The sequence below is a fragment of the Haliotis asinina genome, chromosome 3 (genome assembly GCF_037392515.1).
Source record: "Haliotis asinina isolate JCU_RB_2024 chromosome 3, JCU_Hal_asi_v2, whole genome shotgun sequence".
In the NCBI taxonomy this organism is placed as follows: Eukaryota; Metazoa; Mollusca; class Gastropoda; order Lepetellida; family Haliotidae; genus Haliotis; species Haliotis asinina.
The window spans coordinates 57,780,594-57,802,092 of NC_090282.1; the positions used below are offsets into that span (position 1 = coordinate 57,780,594).

General features: G+C 38.4%; 2 protein-coding genes across 2 annotated transcripts in view; both read left to right on the top strand.

Annotated features, from left to right (window-relative positions):
• The window catches only part of LOC137278221 (AP-5 complex subunit beta-1-like), a 68,383-nt gene extending 67,814 nt beyond the window's left edge, over positions 1 to 569 (top strand). The window contains exon 26 of the mRNA XM_067810438.1: positions 553 to 569. The gene's annotated coding sequence lies outside the window, so the exon portion shown is untranslated. The remainder of the gene's footprint in view (positions 1 to 552) is intronic.
• Positions 1 to 21,066, top strand: part of LOC137278220 (regulator of nonsense transcripts 1-like) — a 38,309-nt gene extending 17,243 nt beyond the window's left edge. Inside the window, exons 2-25 of the mRNA XM_067810435.1 lie at positions 385 to 524; positions 1,070 to 1,159; positions 1,287 to 1,496; positions 1,691 to 1,829; positions 2,454 to 2,527; positions 2,619 to 2,791; positions 3,408 to 3,506; positions 3,899 to 4,007; positions 4,305 to 4,512; positions 4,699 to 4,845; positions 5,178 to 5,266; positions 5,547 to 5,661; positions 6,616 to 6,759; positions 11,743 to 11,956; positions 12,364 to 12,481; positions 12,713 to 12,869; positions 13,070 to 13,212; positions 13,371 to 13,413; positions 13,621 to 13,752; positions 14,386 to 14,458; positions 15,906 to 16,064; positions 16,638 to 16,780; positions 17,437 to 17,553; positions 18,303 to 21,066. Coding sequence (XP_067666536.1) covers positions 385 to 524; positions 1,070 to 1,159; positions 1,287 to 1,496; positions 1,691 to 1,829; positions 2,454 to 2,527; positions 2,619 to 2,791; positions 3,408 to 3,506; positions 3,899 to 4,007; positions 4,305 to 4,512; positions 4,699 to 4,845; positions 5,178 to 5,266; positions 5,547 to 5,661; positions 6,616 to 6,759; positions 11,743 to 11,956; positions 12,364 to 12,481; positions 12,713 to 12,869; positions 13,070 to 13,212; positions 13,371 to 13,413; positions 13,621 to 13,752; positions 14,386 to 14,458; positions 15,906 to 16,064; positions 16,638 to 16,780; positions 17,437 to 17,553; positions 18,303 to 18,422 — 3,156 coding nt within the window. The 3' untranslated portion in view covers positions 18,423 to 21,066. The remainder of the gene's footprint in view (positions 1 to 384; positions 525 to 1,069; positions 1,160 to 1,286; positions 1,497 to 1,690; positions 1,830 to 2,453; positions 2,528 to 2,618; positions 2,792 to 3,407; positions 3,507 to 3,898; positions 4,008 to 4,304; positions 4,513 to 4,698; positions 4,846 to 5,177; positions 5,267 to 5,546; positions 5,662 to 6,615; positions 6,760 to 11,742; positions 11,957 to 12,363; positions 12,482 to 12,712; positions 12,870 to 13,069; positions 13,213 to 13,370; positions 13,414 to 13,620; positions 13,753 to 14,385; positions 14,459 to 15,905; positions 16,065 to 16,637; positions 16,781 to 17,436; positions 17,554 to 18,302) is intronic.
• Positions 21,067 to 21,499: the final 433 nt, after the last annotated feature.

Consider the following 21,499-nt stretch of genomic DNA (forward strand, 5'->3'; position numbering starts at 1 on the left):
CCATAAATTTGTAATTTATTTGGACATATAGCATGTAGAGAAGACTGCATGTTCAGTTACAAAGTTGTGCATAGCTATATGTGGAAACAATAGTTTACCTAAAACTGCATAAATTACACTTGATTTGTGACACACTGACAATGTTTCTATGCCTGCTGTTCCTGTCTTTCATGATCCTTATGAATTAACCATTTTTGTTAAAGGCTTAAAAAGTTTTAAGTGTTTACTGTTTGTGAGATCTTTGTTTTTAACCTCCAAATTGTTGTGCAGTATCAGACTTGCTTGTGAACAGATAAGAATGTAAATTGTTAGTATGCTCATATGAAGCTAGCTGTTCACTTTTCACATACATATATAGTGCAGCTGTGTACTTTTCTATTTCAGGTGAATGGTATTGATGGACCGCTGCAGAATGGGATTGATGGAGGAATCACAGGCATCACACAGGGTGTGGGTGAGCTCAACTTTGAGGAAGAAGAAGAGGAACAGTTTTATATGAAAGATCTTCCAAAATATGCATGCGCGTAAGTCAGCATTACGGTTCCTTGTTAGTACCATTAACTTTTATCAGTTTATTTTGTATCTGTTCATATGTGGATGACAGGATCTTTGTGGAACTTTTAGTGATCATGGTAAATAAGCAGTGTTAAAAAACAGTGTAACATGACACCAGCAGGACCTAATGATTCCCTCAGTTTGACTGCCTTTTACACACAGACACTATCAAATGTTTATTTTTGGTTCAAGGAGTAATAATATTTTTTACCTTTGGATTTGAATGATGTGAAATGTCATTTTTTACTCCTTAACACACTGAAATTCTACGGCAACAACAAGGATTGTCCTTTGACATGTTTTTGCAAGTGTGCATGATTATGGCTGCAGTAGTGGAAATTATGTGTGTCCTGGTGCCCTTGAGTTTTGCTGCTAAGGCATCTAATATTTGAATCTATCAATCAGCCAAGATGAGGTTGAAATGCCTCAACTTCACTGTATCTGAACAAACATGTTTGACTATCACATGCATGCCTTGGTAAGCATGTACATTAGTTGTGTGTTTCTCTTTCAGTTATTGTGGAATCCACGACCCCGCCTGCGTGGTGTTTTGCAACACAACGAAGAAGTGGTTCTGTAATGGCCGTGGCAATACGTCAGGAAGGTAGGCACGTTGTTCATCCTTGACTCAATTGTTGATCACTATGATCGCTAGTCTGTGGATAGTTGTGATGAACATTATGTAAACTTTTACTCATTAGGTAAATTGTGATATCTCGCTAACATTTCAGCCACATCATCAACCATTTGGTACGAGCAAAGGCAAAGGAAGTGACCCTTCACAAGGATGGCCCACTGGGAGAGACAGTGCTTGAGTGTTACAACTGTGGCTGTCGGAATGTCTTTCTCCTTGGCTTCATCCCTGCCAAGGCTGACTCAGTCGTTGTCCTGCTGTGTCGCCATCCATGTGCTACCCTCAGCAATCTCAAGGACATGAACTGGTTGGTTACACAGCATTATATGTTTTGTTAGCTATATAAATATCCTATAATAATATTAATAATAATAGGTTAAATAGTTCTTAAAAATGTTTTAGTTATTGCTTTGTTTTTTGTGGTGTTTCTTTTTTGTACAGTTTTGAAGATTATTGTTGCAATAAGAATGGACTGCATGATGATATGTTTGCTGTTTGCAGGGATCCCAGTCAGTGGCAACCATTGATACAAGACCGTCAGTTCCTGTCCTGGCTGGTGAAAGTGCCCTCCGACCAAGACCAGATGCGAGCTAGGCAGATCTCGGCTCAGCAGATCAACAAGCTGGAGGAGCTATGGAAGGTGTGGCCCATTTGCCCAGATTCACCTACATACGATATAGAAGTCTTTCCAGTGATTTCATGTGATAATGTCTCCACGAAAAATGTCTTTCCAGTGATTTCATGTGATAATATGTCTCAACGAAAAATAGTCCTGAAGTCAGCTTGATGGCATCACGAAAAGACAGCCAAATGCTGAAATCTGAAACCAAAGCTGATAAAAAGAATTCAACACCAAGATTGTGAACTAAATTGTATGGGCTCATTTCTTGGAAAGGTATTCCAGTAAAAGACCCGTGGAGGTCCTGGGGTAGAATAGGCCTTCAGCAACCCATTCTTGCCATTAAAGGTGACTATGCTTGTCGGAAGAGGCGACTAACGGGATCGGGTGGTCAGACTCGCTGACTTGGTTGACACATCATTGGTTCCCAATTGAGATTGAGGCCCATGTTGTTGATCACTAGATTGTCTGGTCCAGACTCGATTATTTACAGAGTGCCACCATATAGCTGGAATATTGCTGAGTGCAGCGTAAAACTAAACTCACTCACTCACTTCCCATGAAATTTAAAAGTAAGACTAGTGGCATGCTAGCAGTGTAGTGATTTGATTGGGTGGGATAACTAGTAGTGTATTTCATTTTCAGGAAAACCCAGATGCAAAACTGGAAGATCTTGAGAAACCAGGGGTAGACGAAGAGCCACAACAGGTACTTCTCAGGTGAGTTGTGATGAGATATACAATCTTTAAAGTCCTACATCCTTTTTTGCTGGTTGACAGTGTCAAAACATAATCTTTAACATGTTGACAGGTACGATGATGCATACCAGTATCAGAACATCTTTGGTCCACTGGTGAAGCATGAAGCTGACTATGACAAGAAGTTGAAGGAGTCACAGACTCAAGATAACATTGTGGCTCGCTGGGATGTCGGCCTGAACAAGAAGAGGATTGCATACTTTCACATGTCCTCTGCCAATGATGGTGAGATTATTAGATTTCAGCTGATGTTTCTTAAGCTAGATTGTATGTCTTTGGCATGGAAAATACCATATTTTCTAAGAGCTGGTTAGAGATTTGGCCATGCCAAATTGAGTTTGCGGCTGAAATGGTAAATAGTATTATTTTTGTCCATGTTCAAATCATTGTAGTTTACGTAGATGTAAAACAGGTTTGTGCATTCGTAAAAACAACTAGCATTGTGAACTTGAGTGCAATACCAAAGCAATTATGGCATCACTTCTCATTGTTGGGATAAATACCAAGTCACAGTCAGCTATGGTATATACTAATTTCAAGTATTCTGTAATCCCTAAAACTTGAAATTAATGTTTTGTATCCAAAATGTACAGCTACATATGCATTAGAATAAGGGGCATTTTGTACCTTATGATTAAATAAGTTTTTTTAAGTCACTAAATCTTATAGAACATTTCTATCATTGATATATAAATATAATTTTAACGTCTATAGTCATGCAAATCTTCTGTTAAACTCGCAGGTGGTCAGAGTGGCTTGATAGTTATTCATGTTAGAGTTGATTCTGCTTCCGTGGCATATATTTAGTGTGTTTGAGATGGATGTCATGTCTGTCTTTCAGAGATGAAACTGATGCATGGAGATGAGTTACGACTTCGTTACATCGGAGAGTTGCACAAACCATGGTCTGGTGTTGGCCACGTCATCAAGATCCCAGACAGTATCCTTGTATCAAGATAAAAAATCGGTTATGAATATTTGAAATAGTGTCAAGGTCCTGGCTAGCTATTCTTGAAACATTCGTACTAATCGTAGCCCTACAAACTTCATAGGCCCATTTGCAACACATTGGCTTCAATAAAAGTTAAGAAGTCTTAGGAATATGAACATTTTGAGAATAAGAGCTTTGTTAAGTGAGTCAAAGATTATATCCAATACAATGGGCAAGTAATCCAAAAGGTGAAATTTCTGTTTAAAAATGAATAGGTCAGAATGCTTTTGCAAGTAGACAAACATTCTCTCTGCTGAATCCTTTTTCCTCAGTAGTAGTTTAAGAATTGTTTGAATGATGTAACTCCATTCTGTGCTAGTGTTTCCTTACATTGACTCCAGATTACAGCGATGAAGTTGCAATAGAACTCAAGAGCAACGCAGGCGTACCAACAGAGTGTACTCATAACTTTGTGGTGGATTTTGTGTGGAAGTCAACATCTTTTGACAGGTAACATTGTGGCTAGTGCTTGTGTGTGATTTTTCCTTGTATAAATATAACCAAGGTAAAGTTATTTCAAAAGATGTTAGGATCGATGAGGTGGCCAAGTGCTTAAAGCGTCAAGCAGAAGACCCGGGTTCATTTTTGTCCCCTGCCATTATATTGCTGGAATATTGCTAAAAGTGTCATTAAAGCACACTCACTCACTCATTCATGTGCAAGAAATTATAAACATCTCAACTATAGCTGAATTCCATGTTTGAATTGTTGTTTGAAGCTAAAATAACGTTTGTATGTCCTGTGCAGGATGCAAGCAGCGCTGAAGACATTTGCTGTAGATGAGACGTCAGTGTGGGGCTACATCTACCACAAGTTACTTGGCCATGAGGTGGAGGATGTAGTACTCAAGTGTCAGCTGCCGAAGCGCTTCTCCGCCCCAGGCCTGCCTGAGTTGAACCACTCCCAAGTGTATGCAGTGAAGACTGTATTGCAGAGACCTACAAGCCTTATCCAGGTACAGCCACACTAGACAACAAGCAAACCTGTTGCATCACTCTTACTCATAGGTTACACAGTGATCTTATAGAAAAGCTGTAATTATTTGATTCGATGCTAATACCACTAACTATTTTCACTTTATAAACGTAGTTCAGTCTGAGTCAGTCTCTGATGACATTATGTATTCTGTGTATTTTCCTAGGGCCCTCCTGGAACTGGTAAGACGGTGACGTCAGCCACAATTGTATACCATCTTGTGAAGCAAAACAACGGTCCCGTCTTGGTGTGTGCACCTTCTAACATTGCAGTGGATCAACTGACGGAAAAGATCCATCGCACAGGACTCAAGGTGTGTCCACTGTGTATTTGTATGCTTATCAAAACCATTGAAGATAACATCATTAATATATACAGTTATAACTCTTTATGAGGTCAGTGGTTGTTTTCGCTCAAATTGTCTTTTTCTGGGTCTGTGAAAACAGGTATTTTACTCACATTAAATCTATAATTGTATTTTAAGTAGGTCAAGCAGATTCAACATATGGCTTACGTTCAGGTATTCTCGCATTGGGTAATTACCAATCAGTGTAATGTACAGTTTGTGTTCTAACCTCTGACATTACCATCACTGTTATATTAACATCCAAACATTGCAGGATTATACATTTGATTTCTTTGTAGGTTGTGCGACTTTGTGCAAAGAGTAGGGAAGCCATCGACTCACCTGTATCCTTCCTGGCACTGCACAATCAGATTAGAAACATGGAGAGGTAAGGCAGCATAAGCAATGATGGTGGTATAGATGTACAGTTTGAAGAAAGAAGCTATTCAATGAGATAGTGTAATGTGGTGACACTCTGATTCACTTAGTACTTGTATGTCGTTGCATCATCAAGTCTGGGAATAATTCACTTTCTGGATTCATTTCCAACAAGCCAGGAATTCTGAGTCTTTAAAGATTGATTGCATTTTGATGAGGAAAGCTGTGGCAAAATTCCATACTGAAATATTTTGTTATAATACTCAACAAGGTATTGTCCTCTGTTTCAGCGTGCCAGAGTTGCAGAAGCTGCAGCAGCTGAAAGATGAAACAGGAGAGTTGTCCTCCCAGGATGAGAAGAGGTATCGTGCCCTGAAGAAACAGTGTGAAAAGGAGCTACTGCAGGTAACTTTCGTGATTTTTATGTGTGTAAAATTGTCTCTTATCACATGTAAAATACCAGTGTTTACGAATGGTGTTTCAAAGTAACATTACATTGGTTCCTTTAAGTTTCAGATGTCTGTCTTACCCATTGAAAATTCACAGGACCCACAGAGTAAAATTGAACACACATTTCAGATTTAACATTTCTCATAACTGGTATTGAAATTATTAGCATTGTATGATGACAAACATTATAAATATAAATTTATAAGCAGTAAACATGTGTCACATGCCACAAATAACAACTTCAGATAAAGTCATTGTAATATATTCCGTCAGACACTGGGGCCAGCAGGGGTCAAACACTATTTGTGAACACTGAAATACCACACCTATCCTCAGTTGATATTGATTCTATGAAACTCATGAACCTCTTCTTGTACCATGAGATCGTCCCTGTTTTTCTGAAGCTTGTATAAAGCAACAACTCTTGTACCATTCTGTATCAAAGTCAATGCACTCAGGTCTTACATGACATTAAGATCTATGATCCATGGCCTGATTCCCACTTTTGTGCCTTGTGTTTGTCCTTGACATTATCTCTGTCTAAGTAGGGTATTCATTTCAGAAATACAATGTTTGTAGATTTCTTTTAGGTGATGGTTATCCTCTGAATTGTTATATGCACTTGATGAAGGTTCTGTCTGTTGTGGAATGGACGTGGCCTTTGTTCATTCCAACAACTGTATGTAGTAGCTGATTGACAAGTATCATAATGATTAACTGCTGAAGATTAGTAATTTCTTTGAGTGGCTAGTAGTTGGGAAGCACAGTATTGAAGAAACTTATGGATAACAAATTATTTCATTTTGTGAGTGCAACATTTCAATACAGATTACTTTTGCTGTTGATAAGCAGGAATCTCACATTCATAGCTGTTACACCTTTTTCTCCTCATTGCTTGCTCCCTCTCAGGCTGCTGATGTGATCTGCTGTACATGTGTTGGAGCTGGTGATCCTCGTCTTGCGAAGATGCAGTTCCGATCTGTGCTAATTGATGAGAGCACACAAGCCACTGAGCCGGAGTGTATGATCCCCGTCATTCTAGGATGTAGACAGGTGAGGGGCATAGTGACAGCAACAGATGAACCCTTGTTTCAAGTGACAGTATTTTTCTGTGATAAGGCCTCATGACCCAAAGCATATGAAAGAACATTTCAGTATTTTACACATGACAGCTCAAGTTGGTAGATTTCTTCTCAAGTATCTGGACAGGTTTTCTTGGGTGTTTCAGATCCTGAGGTTGTAATTTTGTTCATAACTCAGTTTGACTTTTTGAAAGAGTTTTAGTAAATATTATGTAAACATTTTGGGAATGTACCAAGAATTTAATGCTTCAAGATTTATTTCATTTCTAAGCAGATACTACAATATTTCTCTTCACTAGAAATCTTTTACTTGGTAACTGGTATGACCTTCTAATGACCTTATCCTAATTCGTCTTGCACATCTCCAAATACATTAGTTGATTGGTCAGCAAGGCATTAACCTTTAGCCTGCTGAATTAATTTCAGCATAAGGCGTTAATAAGAGGGAGGGTGATTTCAAACACTCAGTGCGTCACTAAAGAAGGGACAACTGAAAAAATATTCAGCTCATTAATACTACATACAAAAATAAACATTATTATCAAAAAATATCCAGATAATTTCAAACGTACAGATATTAATTACAAGACAAACATAAATATAGTAAATTTTCCTGAATTTACCTGAATTACTCGATTGGTAGCCGGATGCGTTTTATACTAGGAACCGTATAAATTGTCCAATTATCGCAAACCGATTTCAATATTCTTACTACTGATATTTCACAAGTATCTGACTTTAATTTCGTATATTTGTATCGGCAAATATCCGCGCGACGACAAATTAAAAAATAATTCTGAAAAAAAAATAATCGAAAACGTTCGTCGTAAACAAATAACATTTTCGATGTCATGACAGGTCTTACTGAAATGGCACTATTACGTTTATTTAAACGTGTCATGTAATGAAAATAGCAGACTAAAATACATGATTCATAAACATTCATGAGTGCAAATATCAAGTTTTATGGTTCATTAATTTTTGCACAAACCCACAAAAAGACGGTGTTAAATCGTGTTACGCATACTAAAAAACAAACATGGCGTGCTTCGTCGAACTCCTACATAAAATATAGGTTTTTTGGTCAGAAGAAAGATTACAGAACTCTTCTGTGTAAGACCTGGTGAAAGAGGGATAATTTCTCATTCTACAAGTGTTCCATGTATCATTTTCCGTTTAGTATGACGAAAGACGGACGAAAGTTAAGATCGTGAACTCTAACTTGTTTTCTAGTAAGTGCAAAGGTCACCGGATGTGATGTCACAGACGGGGATTGCCTGATGAAATTCATTCGCTATTGAATATGAACAGAAAAGTTGGAGATATTTCGTCTGAATTTAGCACAAATAACTGTTTAAAGTGATTAATCAGAGCTCATAGAATTTTCTTGGTGTATTTTTGACTATATAATTCGCACATAGCCGAACCAGTTTGACCTTGTATGCTCCCGTGACCCGGAAACAGTAGTCGATCAACACTGCAGATGCAAGTTTTTCAGTATCTTTTATTTGAATTTTTGTTCATATTCGGCACATTACTTTATTGTCCACTGAATATAAAGATAGCAAAGATATAATTGTGATGCATGTTGATCCCAGCTTATTCTTTTTTTCACATGGTCCAACACAGAAACGTGTACAAACATCATTCTCAACAACAGGTGCGCGGATATGGGCGTGGCATTTGTGTTTCAAAATAACATTCATGCTTTTCTTTTTATGACGATGTAGTGTAGTAAGAACTGCAGTATACATGTTTTATAAACAAAAATATATTTTCAGTTATAGTTTCACATGAAATCGGAGATGATTTGATAAAAATTGCGTTCATATTACATGACTGGGAAAATTATATGTCTCACTTTAGAACAAGTTGAATTACATTCATAATTTTATGCAATGAATTAACGTTCTTGATGAATAATTACGATAGATTTGTCAATGCTTTATGTTTCATAACTGGTTACAACTTTAAATCTTTTCATATACTTTAATATGTTAAATGATATTAATAATATGACAATTATTTTTCTCTCTCAAATAGACAAGGGCAAAGACACTTACAATCTGTCAATGCAATTGCAAGGTGTAAATAACCAAATTTTAATTAATGTCTTTCAGTAATGTGGAAAGCTGACCGTTTTGCACAATTACAACTACATATATGCCATAAAATATATGGATAGATGTTACAAATTATTTTGTGTATTTTATTTCTTCATAATATCGTGCCAAAATGTACATCAAATACAAATCAGTGATGAGTTATTTTTGTTTTCAACAGTACCACTTTGTTTGCTGAATTATTTTGAATCGCATGTGACAAATAATGTCAATTTTGTTGTTGAAGTAACAGTACATGTAAATTTATCAGAAAATGTTATCATTTGATAAAAAAAAGAAACCATGTACATATAATAAGTTATATTGTCTCTGGTGAAAGTAAACAGGCTTCATATTTTGTAAATATAAAGTATTCTGCTTTATTGTCTTTTCCTGGGTTTAGGAGCAATGTCACAATATGAAATGTGTCTATTAAACTTTCAAGGACTGTTTCTGTTTGCTGAAGTGTCTGATGATGATATACTCCAATTATTTAGTGTTCAATAGCCTAAACCATCATGAAACAAGAAACATGAAGAACAGTCTTCCTTGAATAACAAAATGCTAAGGACTGAGCAGTCTTCCGTTAAAGATCTGGAAGCATTTGATATATATGTCTTTGCCATATACACATAGCAATGAAAAAAATCCAAATTGAAATCTTAAAGAATAGCTCCAAACTGGACAACAAAAACCACTCACTGCAGAGCTCAGTATTAGGAAAAAAGAAATTTACTTGCCACCACATGATTACCTTGATGCCAAAGACTAACATAGGTTGCACCTCCTACTCAACACTTAATTATCTGTCACTTGTAGTTTTGATATTCCATATTCAAAACATCACTACAACAAAATTATTCTAGATCTGGTATGATAATTTCATATTACTTCATGAAATTTCATCACAAGAAAAAAATGAGTCTGTCTTTCGATCACTGTCAGTGTAATCACTGCTCCAAGAGTTTGGATCATCAGTCTGTTTCCCAGATGAAGTCTGTTTTAACAGTAAAATATGAACATAGACAGTGTGCAAGTAGGTAAAAAGTGTGGCCATAAACATGAGGTACATTTTGCAGTTCAGATTACACTAGTGCAATATCTAAAAGCTGTATGGAACCACGGACTGAGCCACATGACATGATTTTTTTATACAAATATGCACACACGTCAAACAATTTGATCTGAAACATTACCTGCATTATACTAGGCAGAATTAACTCCGAAAGCTCTGCTGTTTGGAGTAACAAAATAATTTCAATTTTGCTCCAAATTCGTGAACAAAAGATGTGATGTTTAGCTGTTTTAATGTCTAAAATAAATACTGATTCACAAAGACGATGACAGTTGTTTTCTAAGCAGTAATTAATTTTTATGAAATACATTTACTGTACGTTACATTCTCACACTAGCTCTGGTTTCGTTCGTTTCTGCGAAAGGAAAAATGATTTTTTTTTCATGACATCTTCAATCATCAAAATTGTACTTCTTGTAACGATATACACAGAAGAATATTCTGTTATTGTTACGACACACTGACAATTTATATGTCTCCCCGTGTCAGAACATTCTTTGAAAAAAATAGACCGCGAAAATCATCGACTTCGGATTTGCTAAACTAAAGATCAACACATCAACGGCTAACTTCACGAGAAATACTACAACACAAGCAACAAATGACAACTGCTATTGAACACAACTAACAGTAAATGATGGAGGATGACTGAAAGGTAATTCTGGTGTATAGTATGGATCTTACGGGAATTTGAATCAGTTTAGAAAATGTATCAATGGTCGTTTTCCAACTCGTTCACATTTTACTTCCACGAGTGCCATGCCGTGTACGTGCTTCCGGTGTCATCAAGGGTGGGTACAATTACAAATATTGTGATACTGTTTCATGATCTGCATTATATAGGTATTGAGTCGTTTTCTTTCAATGTATATGTGTTCAGATTCTGCTTATGAACGCATATTTTCAAACATCCTTCGTATCTTGTCACTTAGAAAGACCGCGAGTTTGGCCACGCCCTTTCGGGTCACCAACGGCTGTCAACTTTGTGAATGTTGGAAGGTTTATCAAACCAAATCAAAATAAAATCGCTAAATCTGGTAATTTCTGTGCAGAGGCAATAACATTTACCTATTCACACCGTGTAATTAATTCCAGATAAAATAATTGGATATGTCAAAAGAATGGCACATTTTCTTCGGCATCACGATACATGTGGAGTTGTTTGTTTACCGCCGTTGCCATGATCGTTTCTATTCGTCCAATCGATGATATAACATTGAGATTGGTTTTGTTTATATTTATTTGAGCCGAAAGTTACTAATTTTTAGAAAATGGGAAACTTATGAGCTTTCTCTTCGTCAAGGAACAAAAAATATCGACTAAACTATCAAAAAATATTTCATTATGAAGAAAATATTAGACTGGGTACCACACGGCGTGGTGCGCTGGAAGTCAACAATGGCCGTTATTTTCGACTGCGTGCCGAGAAATTCGGCGATATCATTTTTAATTCGCGGGCGTTTCGTTTTAAGGTATATAAACGTATTGAACATTACATATTTAAAAAGGTGAGAATTAGCACATTCCATACATAATTCATATGACACGTAAATCCGACTCGTTGAATAATTATTGCAAGTTTTATTTGGAGATGTCATTATCCTGCACTCCTGTCGAATGGGTTCGACGGTAGCATTGAGAGGATTAAGGAATACTCTAGGTAGTAGCATGGGTTGTTGAAGACAGTACCTTCTAAGAGGTGAGATCTATTTGGTGACAGAAGCAACAATGTCAGCATATCTTGCAATACAGCAGCAGCTGTACTTTGTCTCTTCAGCTGATCCTGGTGGGTGACCACTGCCAACTGGGTCCTGTGGTGATGTGCAAGAAAGCAGCACGGGCAGGTCTGTCTCAGTCCCTGTTTGAGAGACTGGTTGTCCTGGGCATAAGGCCCATCAGGCTGCAGGTCCAGTACCGTATGCATCCCGCACTCAGCGCCTTCCCCTCCAACATCTTCTATGAGGGCTCACTGCAGAATGGAGTCACAGCTGGTAAGTAGTTCATGTAGCCACAGTATGCAACAGCATGTAGCCTGCATCAGGGCATCCATGCTACCATTGCCTGAGTGAGGGCAGATAAGTACCTGTAGCCAGTGTGAGGGCAGATTAGTAGATGTACCCTGTATGAGGGCAAAATAGTACCCATAAGCCTGTATTAGGCTGTGTTAGTAACTATTGCCTGTATGAGGGCAAATCAGTAACCATAACCTGTGTGGGGGCAAATTATTGCCACAGCTTGTATGAGGGGAAACTAAGATTTGTCTTGTTATCTTGAGTGTATCTCATATAAGAAACAAAGGTTTTAGAGGAACAGCTTCTTCAGATTCTGTAGGTTTAGTTCTTCTTGTAAATCTTGTTTATCATGTTTATCTTGACTGGAGCCAATTATTCTTCCCCAGCTGAACGTAGCAGGAAGAACCTGGATTTCCCCTACCCTCAGCCAGACAAGCCAATGTTCTTCTACTGTACATCTGGCCAGGAAGAGATTTCAAGCTCTGGAACATCCTACCTTAACAGGTTATTAACATGCTCAACATTCACTCATCTATTATATTGTGTGCATGCTATAGCATACTGGAGTCACATAAATGATTATTGTGGAGCCAGCAAGGTAAACAGAATAACCAGTATACAATTTGATGAGGTACCTAAAGGTTTTTTTCACCAGAAAAGAACAACTAGAAATTGTGTCTTTCCTTTTGGTTCTTCTATATTTTAGTAATTATCTATATGTAATTCATTCCCCAGAACTGAGGCTGCCAATGTAGAAAAGTTGACAACACGATTTCTGCGGTCTGGGATCAAGCCCGAGCAGATCGGTATCATCACACCATATGAAGGCCAGCGGGCATATCTTGTCCAGTACATGCAGTACAGTGGAGCTCTCAACAAGAAACTCTACCAGGTAGTTACAATACCACACCAAGGTTTGCTTTGAAAGCAGTATGGCAATCATTGGGATGATAAATTTGTAAACTGGATGTTAAGTTTGGAATTCTTCACAGACCTGAAAATAAGTGTATATTTCCAAACAGATTTTCACCTGGATGCAAGCTATGTGTTGATTTGGAGATTTTAGTTCAGATGTGTGTCTCTTGATTTCAGGAAATTGAGGTGGCAAGTGTTGATGCTTTCCAAGGCCGAGAGAAGGATTTCATTGTGCTGTCTTGTGTCCGATCCAATGAGCACCAAGGGATTGGATTCTTGAATGACCCAAGGCGTCTCAATGTTGCACTTACAAGAGCCAGGTAGGACTAAACTTTGTTTCATTTTGTTACATTTGCTTGCTTTCTTGAGGAATCTAGTACCCAGAACATTGAGATACTGCTGTTTTATGGGGGTTAATATTATCGGTTCACAAGTATTGTTCTGATTTTCCTATATGTCACATATTTATTTGTTTCAGATACGGCATCATTATTGTTGGAAACCCCAAAGTGTTATCAAAGGTAAACTCTTACTTTGTCTTATAATCATTGAATGCTGTCTTTGTGTGTCATGTTCATGAAGTTCAGTTGACATGTTTTTCGGGTGTGAAGGTAACATGAATTGATTTTATTGATTATGTTTGAAAAAATTGTCATGAAAGATAATATTTCTTGAAGAAAGTTGTGTGTTACACTGTTAGATGATCATGTGTGCCTTATGTTTGACAGCAAACCCTGTGGAACCACCTTTTGACATACTTCAAGGAACAGAAGTGTCTGGTGGAAGGTCCCCTCAACAACCTCAAGGAGAGCCTCATCCAGTTCAGTAAACCACGCAAGCTCGTCAACACAGCTAACCCTGTAAGTAACTTAGTTATGAACTTACATAGGCATGTCTAAAGATCCAACAGATCCTCCAACAAGCATGACAGTGACAATGTCAGAAGAATGTGTTTCACTGCTGCTAGAATTCCTTCACCTGGTCACCCATGAGGATCTGGCTTCGAATTGTGGTCTTCAGTAGCCTATGTTTTTCATATGATGCAACTGACAGGATTAAGTGGTCAGATTTGCTGACTTGGTTGATATGTCATCACATCCCAATTGTGTAGAATGTTGCTCATGATCTTGATCAGTGGATTGTTTGGTCCAGACTGTTGTTTAGAGACTGTTGCTATATAGCTGGAATATTGCTGAGTGTGGCATGTGAACAACAGTTCCGATAGCCTTTACCTGGGTCACTGGTAAAGAGCTGAATTTTATTTAGAGCTGAATAATTGAAATAAAAAATGTGAATATGTAAGACCTAGAATAGAGTGTCATCACCAATAGCAGGGCAGTTTGATATGCACTTAATGGTGGCCAGTTTACATCCGTGTTGCATGCTATTCTTGGAAATAGGTTGCACATAGTTTCAAAATCCATTCAGAGTGTGTTTAGGCTCATGTCCCAGTTACTTGTGTACACAACATGATTCCATCTTTTTTTTAACAGGGAGGCAGGTTCATGAGCAACACGATGTTTGATGCAAGGGAAGTGCTGATCCCAGGCAGCATCTATGACCGATGTGAGTAATCATGGACAAACTAGATCACTCTTCTTCCATTATGTTAAGTCATTCTAGTGCCATGCACCCTTGCTCACAAGTCATATGATCCGCATACAGACCAGCTCTGAAATCCAGTGTCCAAGCGATGACTGAAGATGTGTTGCTAATGAATTTCAGGCGGTTCTTCCATGGTAGCTTTCTATCCCAGAAGACCTGTGAAGGTCCCGGGGTAGAATAGGCCTTCAGTAACCCATGCTTGCCATAAAAGGCGACTATGCTTGTCGTAAGAGGCAACTAACGGGATCGGGTGGTCAGACTCACTGACTTGATTGACACGTGTCATGGGTTCCCAATTGCGCAGATCGATGCTCATGTTGTTTGTCACTGGATTGTCTGATCCAGACTCGATTATTCACAGACCACCGCCATATAGCTGTAATATTGCTGAGTGCGGCGTAAAACTAAACTCATTCACTCACTCACTTCTATCCCAGAAAATACCTCTGACGTCGAAGTTATTAGATGTCTTACATTTACACCCACCAAGTGTATAGCGTATTTGTAACCATCCAGGTTGAAACACATAGCCTTATAGCCATGTGATTTCCAGGGAGAACAAGGAACTGGAAACATTTAGTGTATAATGACTGGTGACTGCTGCACAAATATGTATGTTTTGGGTAAAAAATAATCGTCAATATCTTCTAATATTCTAAGATGCTTCGGTGAAAGATCAAAGGCGCCGACAATACTTTATCAGACGATAATGTGCACTTTTTGCATTTCGTCACAATGTCTTGACGTCACTGCGCCAATAATAACTCTGTAATAAAGCACACTTTCGCCATGAACTATTATATCATTAATTCACTCGGACGCAAGCGTCCTCGTACTTTAACTGTAACAGTTCAGGGCGAAAGTGTGCTTTATTACACTATACATGGTGGTAAAACGAACTGTATTTCTTAAATGAAACCTGTCAGATATATTAGGCAGATCCCAAAGTGGTGCCTTTAGCAGATTTTTGACACTTTGTATTTTTCACGATTTCCATGGAAATCTTTCAACATGATATAGCAGATAATTACCACAGATAGCAAAGTGATGCTTTTTCCTATTTGCATTTTTGGGATATTAATACTTTACTGGATTTCCATGACAATTTAGACTTATCTCATAAAGGAGTGGACTCTAACATAACTAAAAAACTAAAAAAATTGCCCAACATCTATTAACAGAGCTTAGCAGATATATGAGACAGATCCCAAAGTGGTGCCTTTTGCTATTTGCAGATTTTTGGCATATATATTTTTGTGATTTCCATAGAAACAGTTTGACCTTAGCCTAAAATCAAGTTGGTCTTGTTAGTTGATTTGTTCTTTCAACTTTGTTGGGGGCCAGGGGATTTGTTATCTTCTGATGACTGTAGTTGCTTTTTCCTTATGGTGACACTGACATGTTCCAGCTGTTGGCTACCGTGAGCCTGTGGTGAGGACACACGACCAGCTCAGCTTCATAGGGCCAGAGCGAGCCTACACTGGAGCAGCCCTGAGTCTGCCGGTCCCTGTCAACATGTTCCTCCCACAGGTGCCCCAACACTTTCAGGCACAACCAATGCCACAAGGTACACAGATATAGAAGTTACTGGATTATGCATTGTATATTCCTTTCTGAAAGTTTGTTAGCTTTGGTTCCAGCTTAATGCTGACAAAAAACATTTCAAACCATTTATGGATATAGTTAACTAAATCAAAGTTCTGATAAACAGTGATGTTATTTTTGATTTGTTTGAGTGGCATTCTAGAAGTTGTTGGTATAGAGATGATCAACCACTTTATTTTCACAATAGCGACGACAGGCTGTCTAACACAATATTCCCCATGTGTTAGAAAACGGTATAAGAACCAAAACCGAAATGTTGGCATTGTTAAAATAAAGAAGTTGTTAATCCATAAGGTTGTGTCATCTCTATCAGTGTTACTCTTTTTTGGTGATTGAGGAAAGAAAGAAAAACAAGGAAAGTATTTATGTTTAGAAAGTACTCAAAGTAATATAGTCTTGAAACTCGTTATGTATGCATTCAACTGATTGGATTGAAGCACATCCTTGTTAAGTTGTCAGTATAATCTGTGAGATAGATCCTGCTGACTAAGCAACAAGATGACTCTGATGTCAGAACTTGGTCTTTGTGTTACAGCTGGAAACAAGAACATGCCACCCCCACGTCGTATGGGTCAGAACCAAAACCAAGGTCGTCGTCAGAAACCGCCACGCTACAGCAACATGCAGCAGAACATCTCGCAGTTCAACTTGTCTGGGTCCCAGAGTCAGGCCAGTCAGGTCCGTACATTAGCTGTTAGTTCAAAAAGAACTGTATCTGTGTACATGGTTCATACTTGAACAATCCTTTAATCTAGCCGGGGTTATCTGGAGTATCATTGCCATTACTCACACATAATACTTGAAAAGTGCTGGAATGGGTGGAGAAGAAATTGAAGTAGTAAAGTATTCGATTAAAGTATTGAAGAAAGCACTGTATAAACAAATTATGAAGATTGGGCCAGTTGTGTCTTTGCTTTGCTTAGTTGCCTGTTTGTTAGATTGAAAAACATTACCCCTGGGTTCCTCTTTAGCTTTTGTCTTCTAAGGTCTGTTTCCTAAAGAGTTTGATTTGCCAGGTGATTGAGGGGATTGTAACTCCCATACTTCCCATATGGACTTACTACAGTTGTACTATTAAGGGGATTGTAGGTAACTGTCATGGTACTGTGATAGTGGAATGTGACCCTTGGGATAGTTTTGTGGAATGTGACCCTTGGGAAAGTATTGGGAAAATGTGAAACCATAACAGTGGTGTATTGATTATGATGTTGGAAACACGTCATCTGAATAAACTGTATATGTCTTTCAACTGAATGAGATATGTCTGAACAGGTGTGCACCAGGCTTCATGATGTAGAAATATAATGTTTGACATGTACTCAACTGATTTACAGGATGCATCACAGTCATTCTCACAGGGCCCACTGACCCAGGGTCATCTGTCCATGAGTCAGCCATTCCAGATGAGTCAGCCAGGGCTCTCTGGGCTGTCACAGGCTGAGCTGTCACAGGTAGGTAGATTGGCAGGCATACATCAAGTTGAACACTCCTCATTACATACGGAATCTTGCATTATTGTCTGAAAGAATAATGTGATCAGATGTCGCCAGAATTACATGCATGTTGCTTGAAGATGAGACTGTTACTAAATGTCTTTACTTTTTGCATGTTAGCAAAATATCAGAAAGGTTCCATTGTAGGAATATTTGAAACAGGGTCTCCATTATGCAGCTGACCCAATTCACCCAGCTGCAAATAAAGATTTTGACTCCAGTTATTTTCCCCAAAGTACTCTTGGTTGAAAAGATTGATGGCTGTAAGTAGTGATACATATAAACTGGGCACCCGTGAAGGTCCCGGGGTAGAATAGGCCTTCAGCAACCCATGCTTGCCTTAAAAGGCGACTATGCTTGTCATAAGAGGCGACTAACGGGATCAGGTGGTCAGGTTCTCTGACTTGGTTGACACATGTCATCGGTTCCCAGTTGTGCAGATCGATGCTCATGTTGTTGATCGCTGGATTGTCTGGTCCAGACTCATTTATTTACAGACTGCCACCATATAGCTGGAATATTGCTGAGTGCAGCGTAAAACTAAACTCACTCACTCATATAAACTGGTAAGTGAAAGTCAACTTTTGCATTATGAGGAATTTTTGGGAATGTACACTGAATATACCTGACAACATCAGGTTGACATCAACAGATTTTCTCCTCCATGGATAACATTGACTAACTGTAAAGTGTGTTGTTGATTTCAGGATAGCTTCCTAGCAGAGGACTTCAAGTCGCAGGCTGATGGCATGTTGTCACAGGACTCGACTTACCAGGGAGACCGTATGTTCTACGCCTCCCAGCTGTCCCAGGGGCCCTTCAACTAGAGGCCAAAGAGTCGACACCAACATGGTGGGTATTGCTATGTGACCAGCAGACGAAGAGTCAGTCAGGTACCATCTGCAGTGTCTGATGTCCTCAACCCGCCACCCGCACGTACACGTTCATACGCCAGTCGGTTGAAAGGCGCAGTCAGTCGCAGCTGTAACGTCACTGTCGTCATCACTGCGAACAAGCACAACGGCGGCCGTGGAGGGGGAGAGCAGCAAGAGAGGAAGAGGCGATGAGGTGGAGACTGCGCTGAGAGGTTGAAGCGGGGCGCGTGGAGACACCAAGGCTAGAAGTGGACACTGCAATATCTGAATATCGTCACTCTAAATACGGAACAACACTGCCTGGTAACAGCCACATTTTTGTCTGTGTGTGAGCCATCCTGTGGTGGCAGCCCAAACGAATCGAGCAAAATCTGGTTTGTCATTGTCGACCAAACCTAATGGCTTCTGGGGACGTTTGTAACTTTCTTTATCGATTGACTTACAGTCTTAATGCTTCAGTTACATCCACATGATTTTTCCAATTGTATGGTTTATAAAACTAGCTAATCTATCAGTGATTTGGGACTTGGTGTGCAGTTCCGTCAGGTCTGGGTTACTAGGTACAGGGTATCAGAGTGTTCTGTTTAGACAGTTTGCAAGGAAACAGATTCTTTTCCTCTTTATTTTTTTTCCATTTCTTAATCCATAACTCAAATGCAATGGTAGGAATTTGAGGAATGTTGGAAATTCCCAGTATAGTCAGAAAATGGCAAGGACCAAATGCAGCTAAGAACTACTTATACCTGTGGATTGATGGAAGATCAACATTAGACAAAGAAAGCTCGGGTACATTCAGAGAGACACCAGTAACTATCTTAATAAGGTAATAAAATACTATGCCTGTCATTTATGCATGACATCAATCAGTTGGGGAAATAGTCATTTGCAGCAGTACAAAAAAATGCAAGCAACTCATCTCCCTGTCAAAGGCTCCCATCATAAATCATCTATGCAGCCCTTCAAAGCCTGTAGGTAGTATACAGGACTGTGATCACAATCACATGTTGCATTGTTACCTGAAATGGTGACTGAAATCACTCCTTAGAGAAGGGTTCATGTGATACAACAGCTATGGAGAGGGCTCCTTTACATTGTTCTTTGTTGACCAAGACTACAAATCAAGTTTGTATTTCACAACAAAGCTTTGTTTTGTCTTACATATTGTATGAGAGTAACAAATGCTTATTTCATGGTAAAATGTCGAAACATGACAACTTGGTTGTAAATTGCAATGTAACAGCCCCTGAAACATCTTTTGATTTAGTGTCTGTTGTTGAGTTAGTTCAGTGTTATAGTATTGAATTGTTTTGTTTGAAAAAGGAATTGATGGTCAAGTAACCTTGCTACCGTGTTATATTCTACAACAGTACAGGCACTTGAGTGTTCTTTTACCATCAGCTGTTTATTCAAACATTGAAAGTATTACCTTAGTGATGTAGAAAGTACCATTGATTGTGATGTTGTATTATTAAGTATTTAATGTGTAATTGAGAGTTTCATGAATAGGAAAAATATATATATATTGACCTCAAGCCCAATGAGCTGTGATGCTCTTAGTCTTTAAGGTTTTCATTTCTGAACAATATCATAATTTACATGTTTTCTGTCTGAAAACTGTCAGGAAAATTTGAAGTTGTAAAATGGTTTTAACATAACATTTATGGAAACAGGAAGCCATGGACATCTCAGAAAAATCAGTAGAATAGTGTTCGGCAAGCAGTTTGTCTGTGAAATAGACATCAACTACATAAGACCTGCAAAAGACGTAACATTGACATCCTCATCACCACCACATTGCATCATGAAGGGAGCATGCATAAGCACATTAACCCTATCAGTTGTACTGTGTCTGTTCTGTTTCTATACTGAGGAGAGAGTAGGCAATAGTTGGCTTTCATTCATCTTAGCCCAGTCGCATGCTGCTGGATTTTGGTGGATTTGACATGACATTTAAAATCATTTCTTGTGTAAAGAAGCAAATCTTGGAAGATGCATCTGTCCTGATAGATCAGTGATTCTTGCTATACTTTTGTTAGGAATATGTCATGGTAGTTGAATGTCAAATCCATTTATGGTCCCTGCATGTAGAAAGTATTGATAATATCTTTACCTGGGGAACAGCGGATGAAGGTATCAGAATGTGGGTAGAAAGTGCCAAAGCTGCCAAGTTGGAAGTGAATGATGAAAGATATGCTCGATAATATATTAACACCGTAGATGCATATTTTATAGATGTTGGCTTTCCAATGAAATGCTCTTTATATATAATCCATACCGCTTTTTGTGATATTGTATATTGGTTTTATTTCATGTATCCTAGTATTCAGCGTGCAAGTCCCTACATATTATTAGCTAATTTCCTTTGGGTCATCGTCAGAGTAGATGGTTCTTTTTTTTTAAAGCTGTTGCCAAGTCATGAGTATCCCTCCTTTTGAAGTATGGTGTATTCTGTTATGCTTACTCAGCAGTTGCTTTCTACAATAAAAAAAGAGGATGAATGTAAAACTTGATTTAGAATCATGATTTGTTTCTGTTTTGTCTCGTACTGTGGAAAATAGTGTTCATTGTGGTCTCAATAAATGAAATGCTTGCAGAATAAGAATCATGTTTTTTGTATGATTGAATCTGGCTTATAAGAGGTCTGATGACGTCCTGATTGCACAGACTATGTCAGATGTTCTAGAAACAACAACAAACTAATTTCATTAAACTACTTACATGTTTGGAAAGAAGGCATGCTGTATGCCTATTTATGCCACAGATGACATATGATATCAACAATATATCTCCAAGGCCTCTGCCTTTATCTGAGCATCCCTTTCCAGTAGGTGTTTTCACAAAATCATTGTGAGGCAAAGGCATCTAAGAGAGCTTCAACCAACCTGCTTCTTGTGATTGGGTTCCTATAGCCAGAGGTGTTACAGATTGCCAATGGATCTACTGAATCGAGGCCCACTTTCACAAAGCGATCTTAGCACTACCACTGTCTTAAGCCTATATTGGAGAATGGGAGTTACAATCATTAAAGC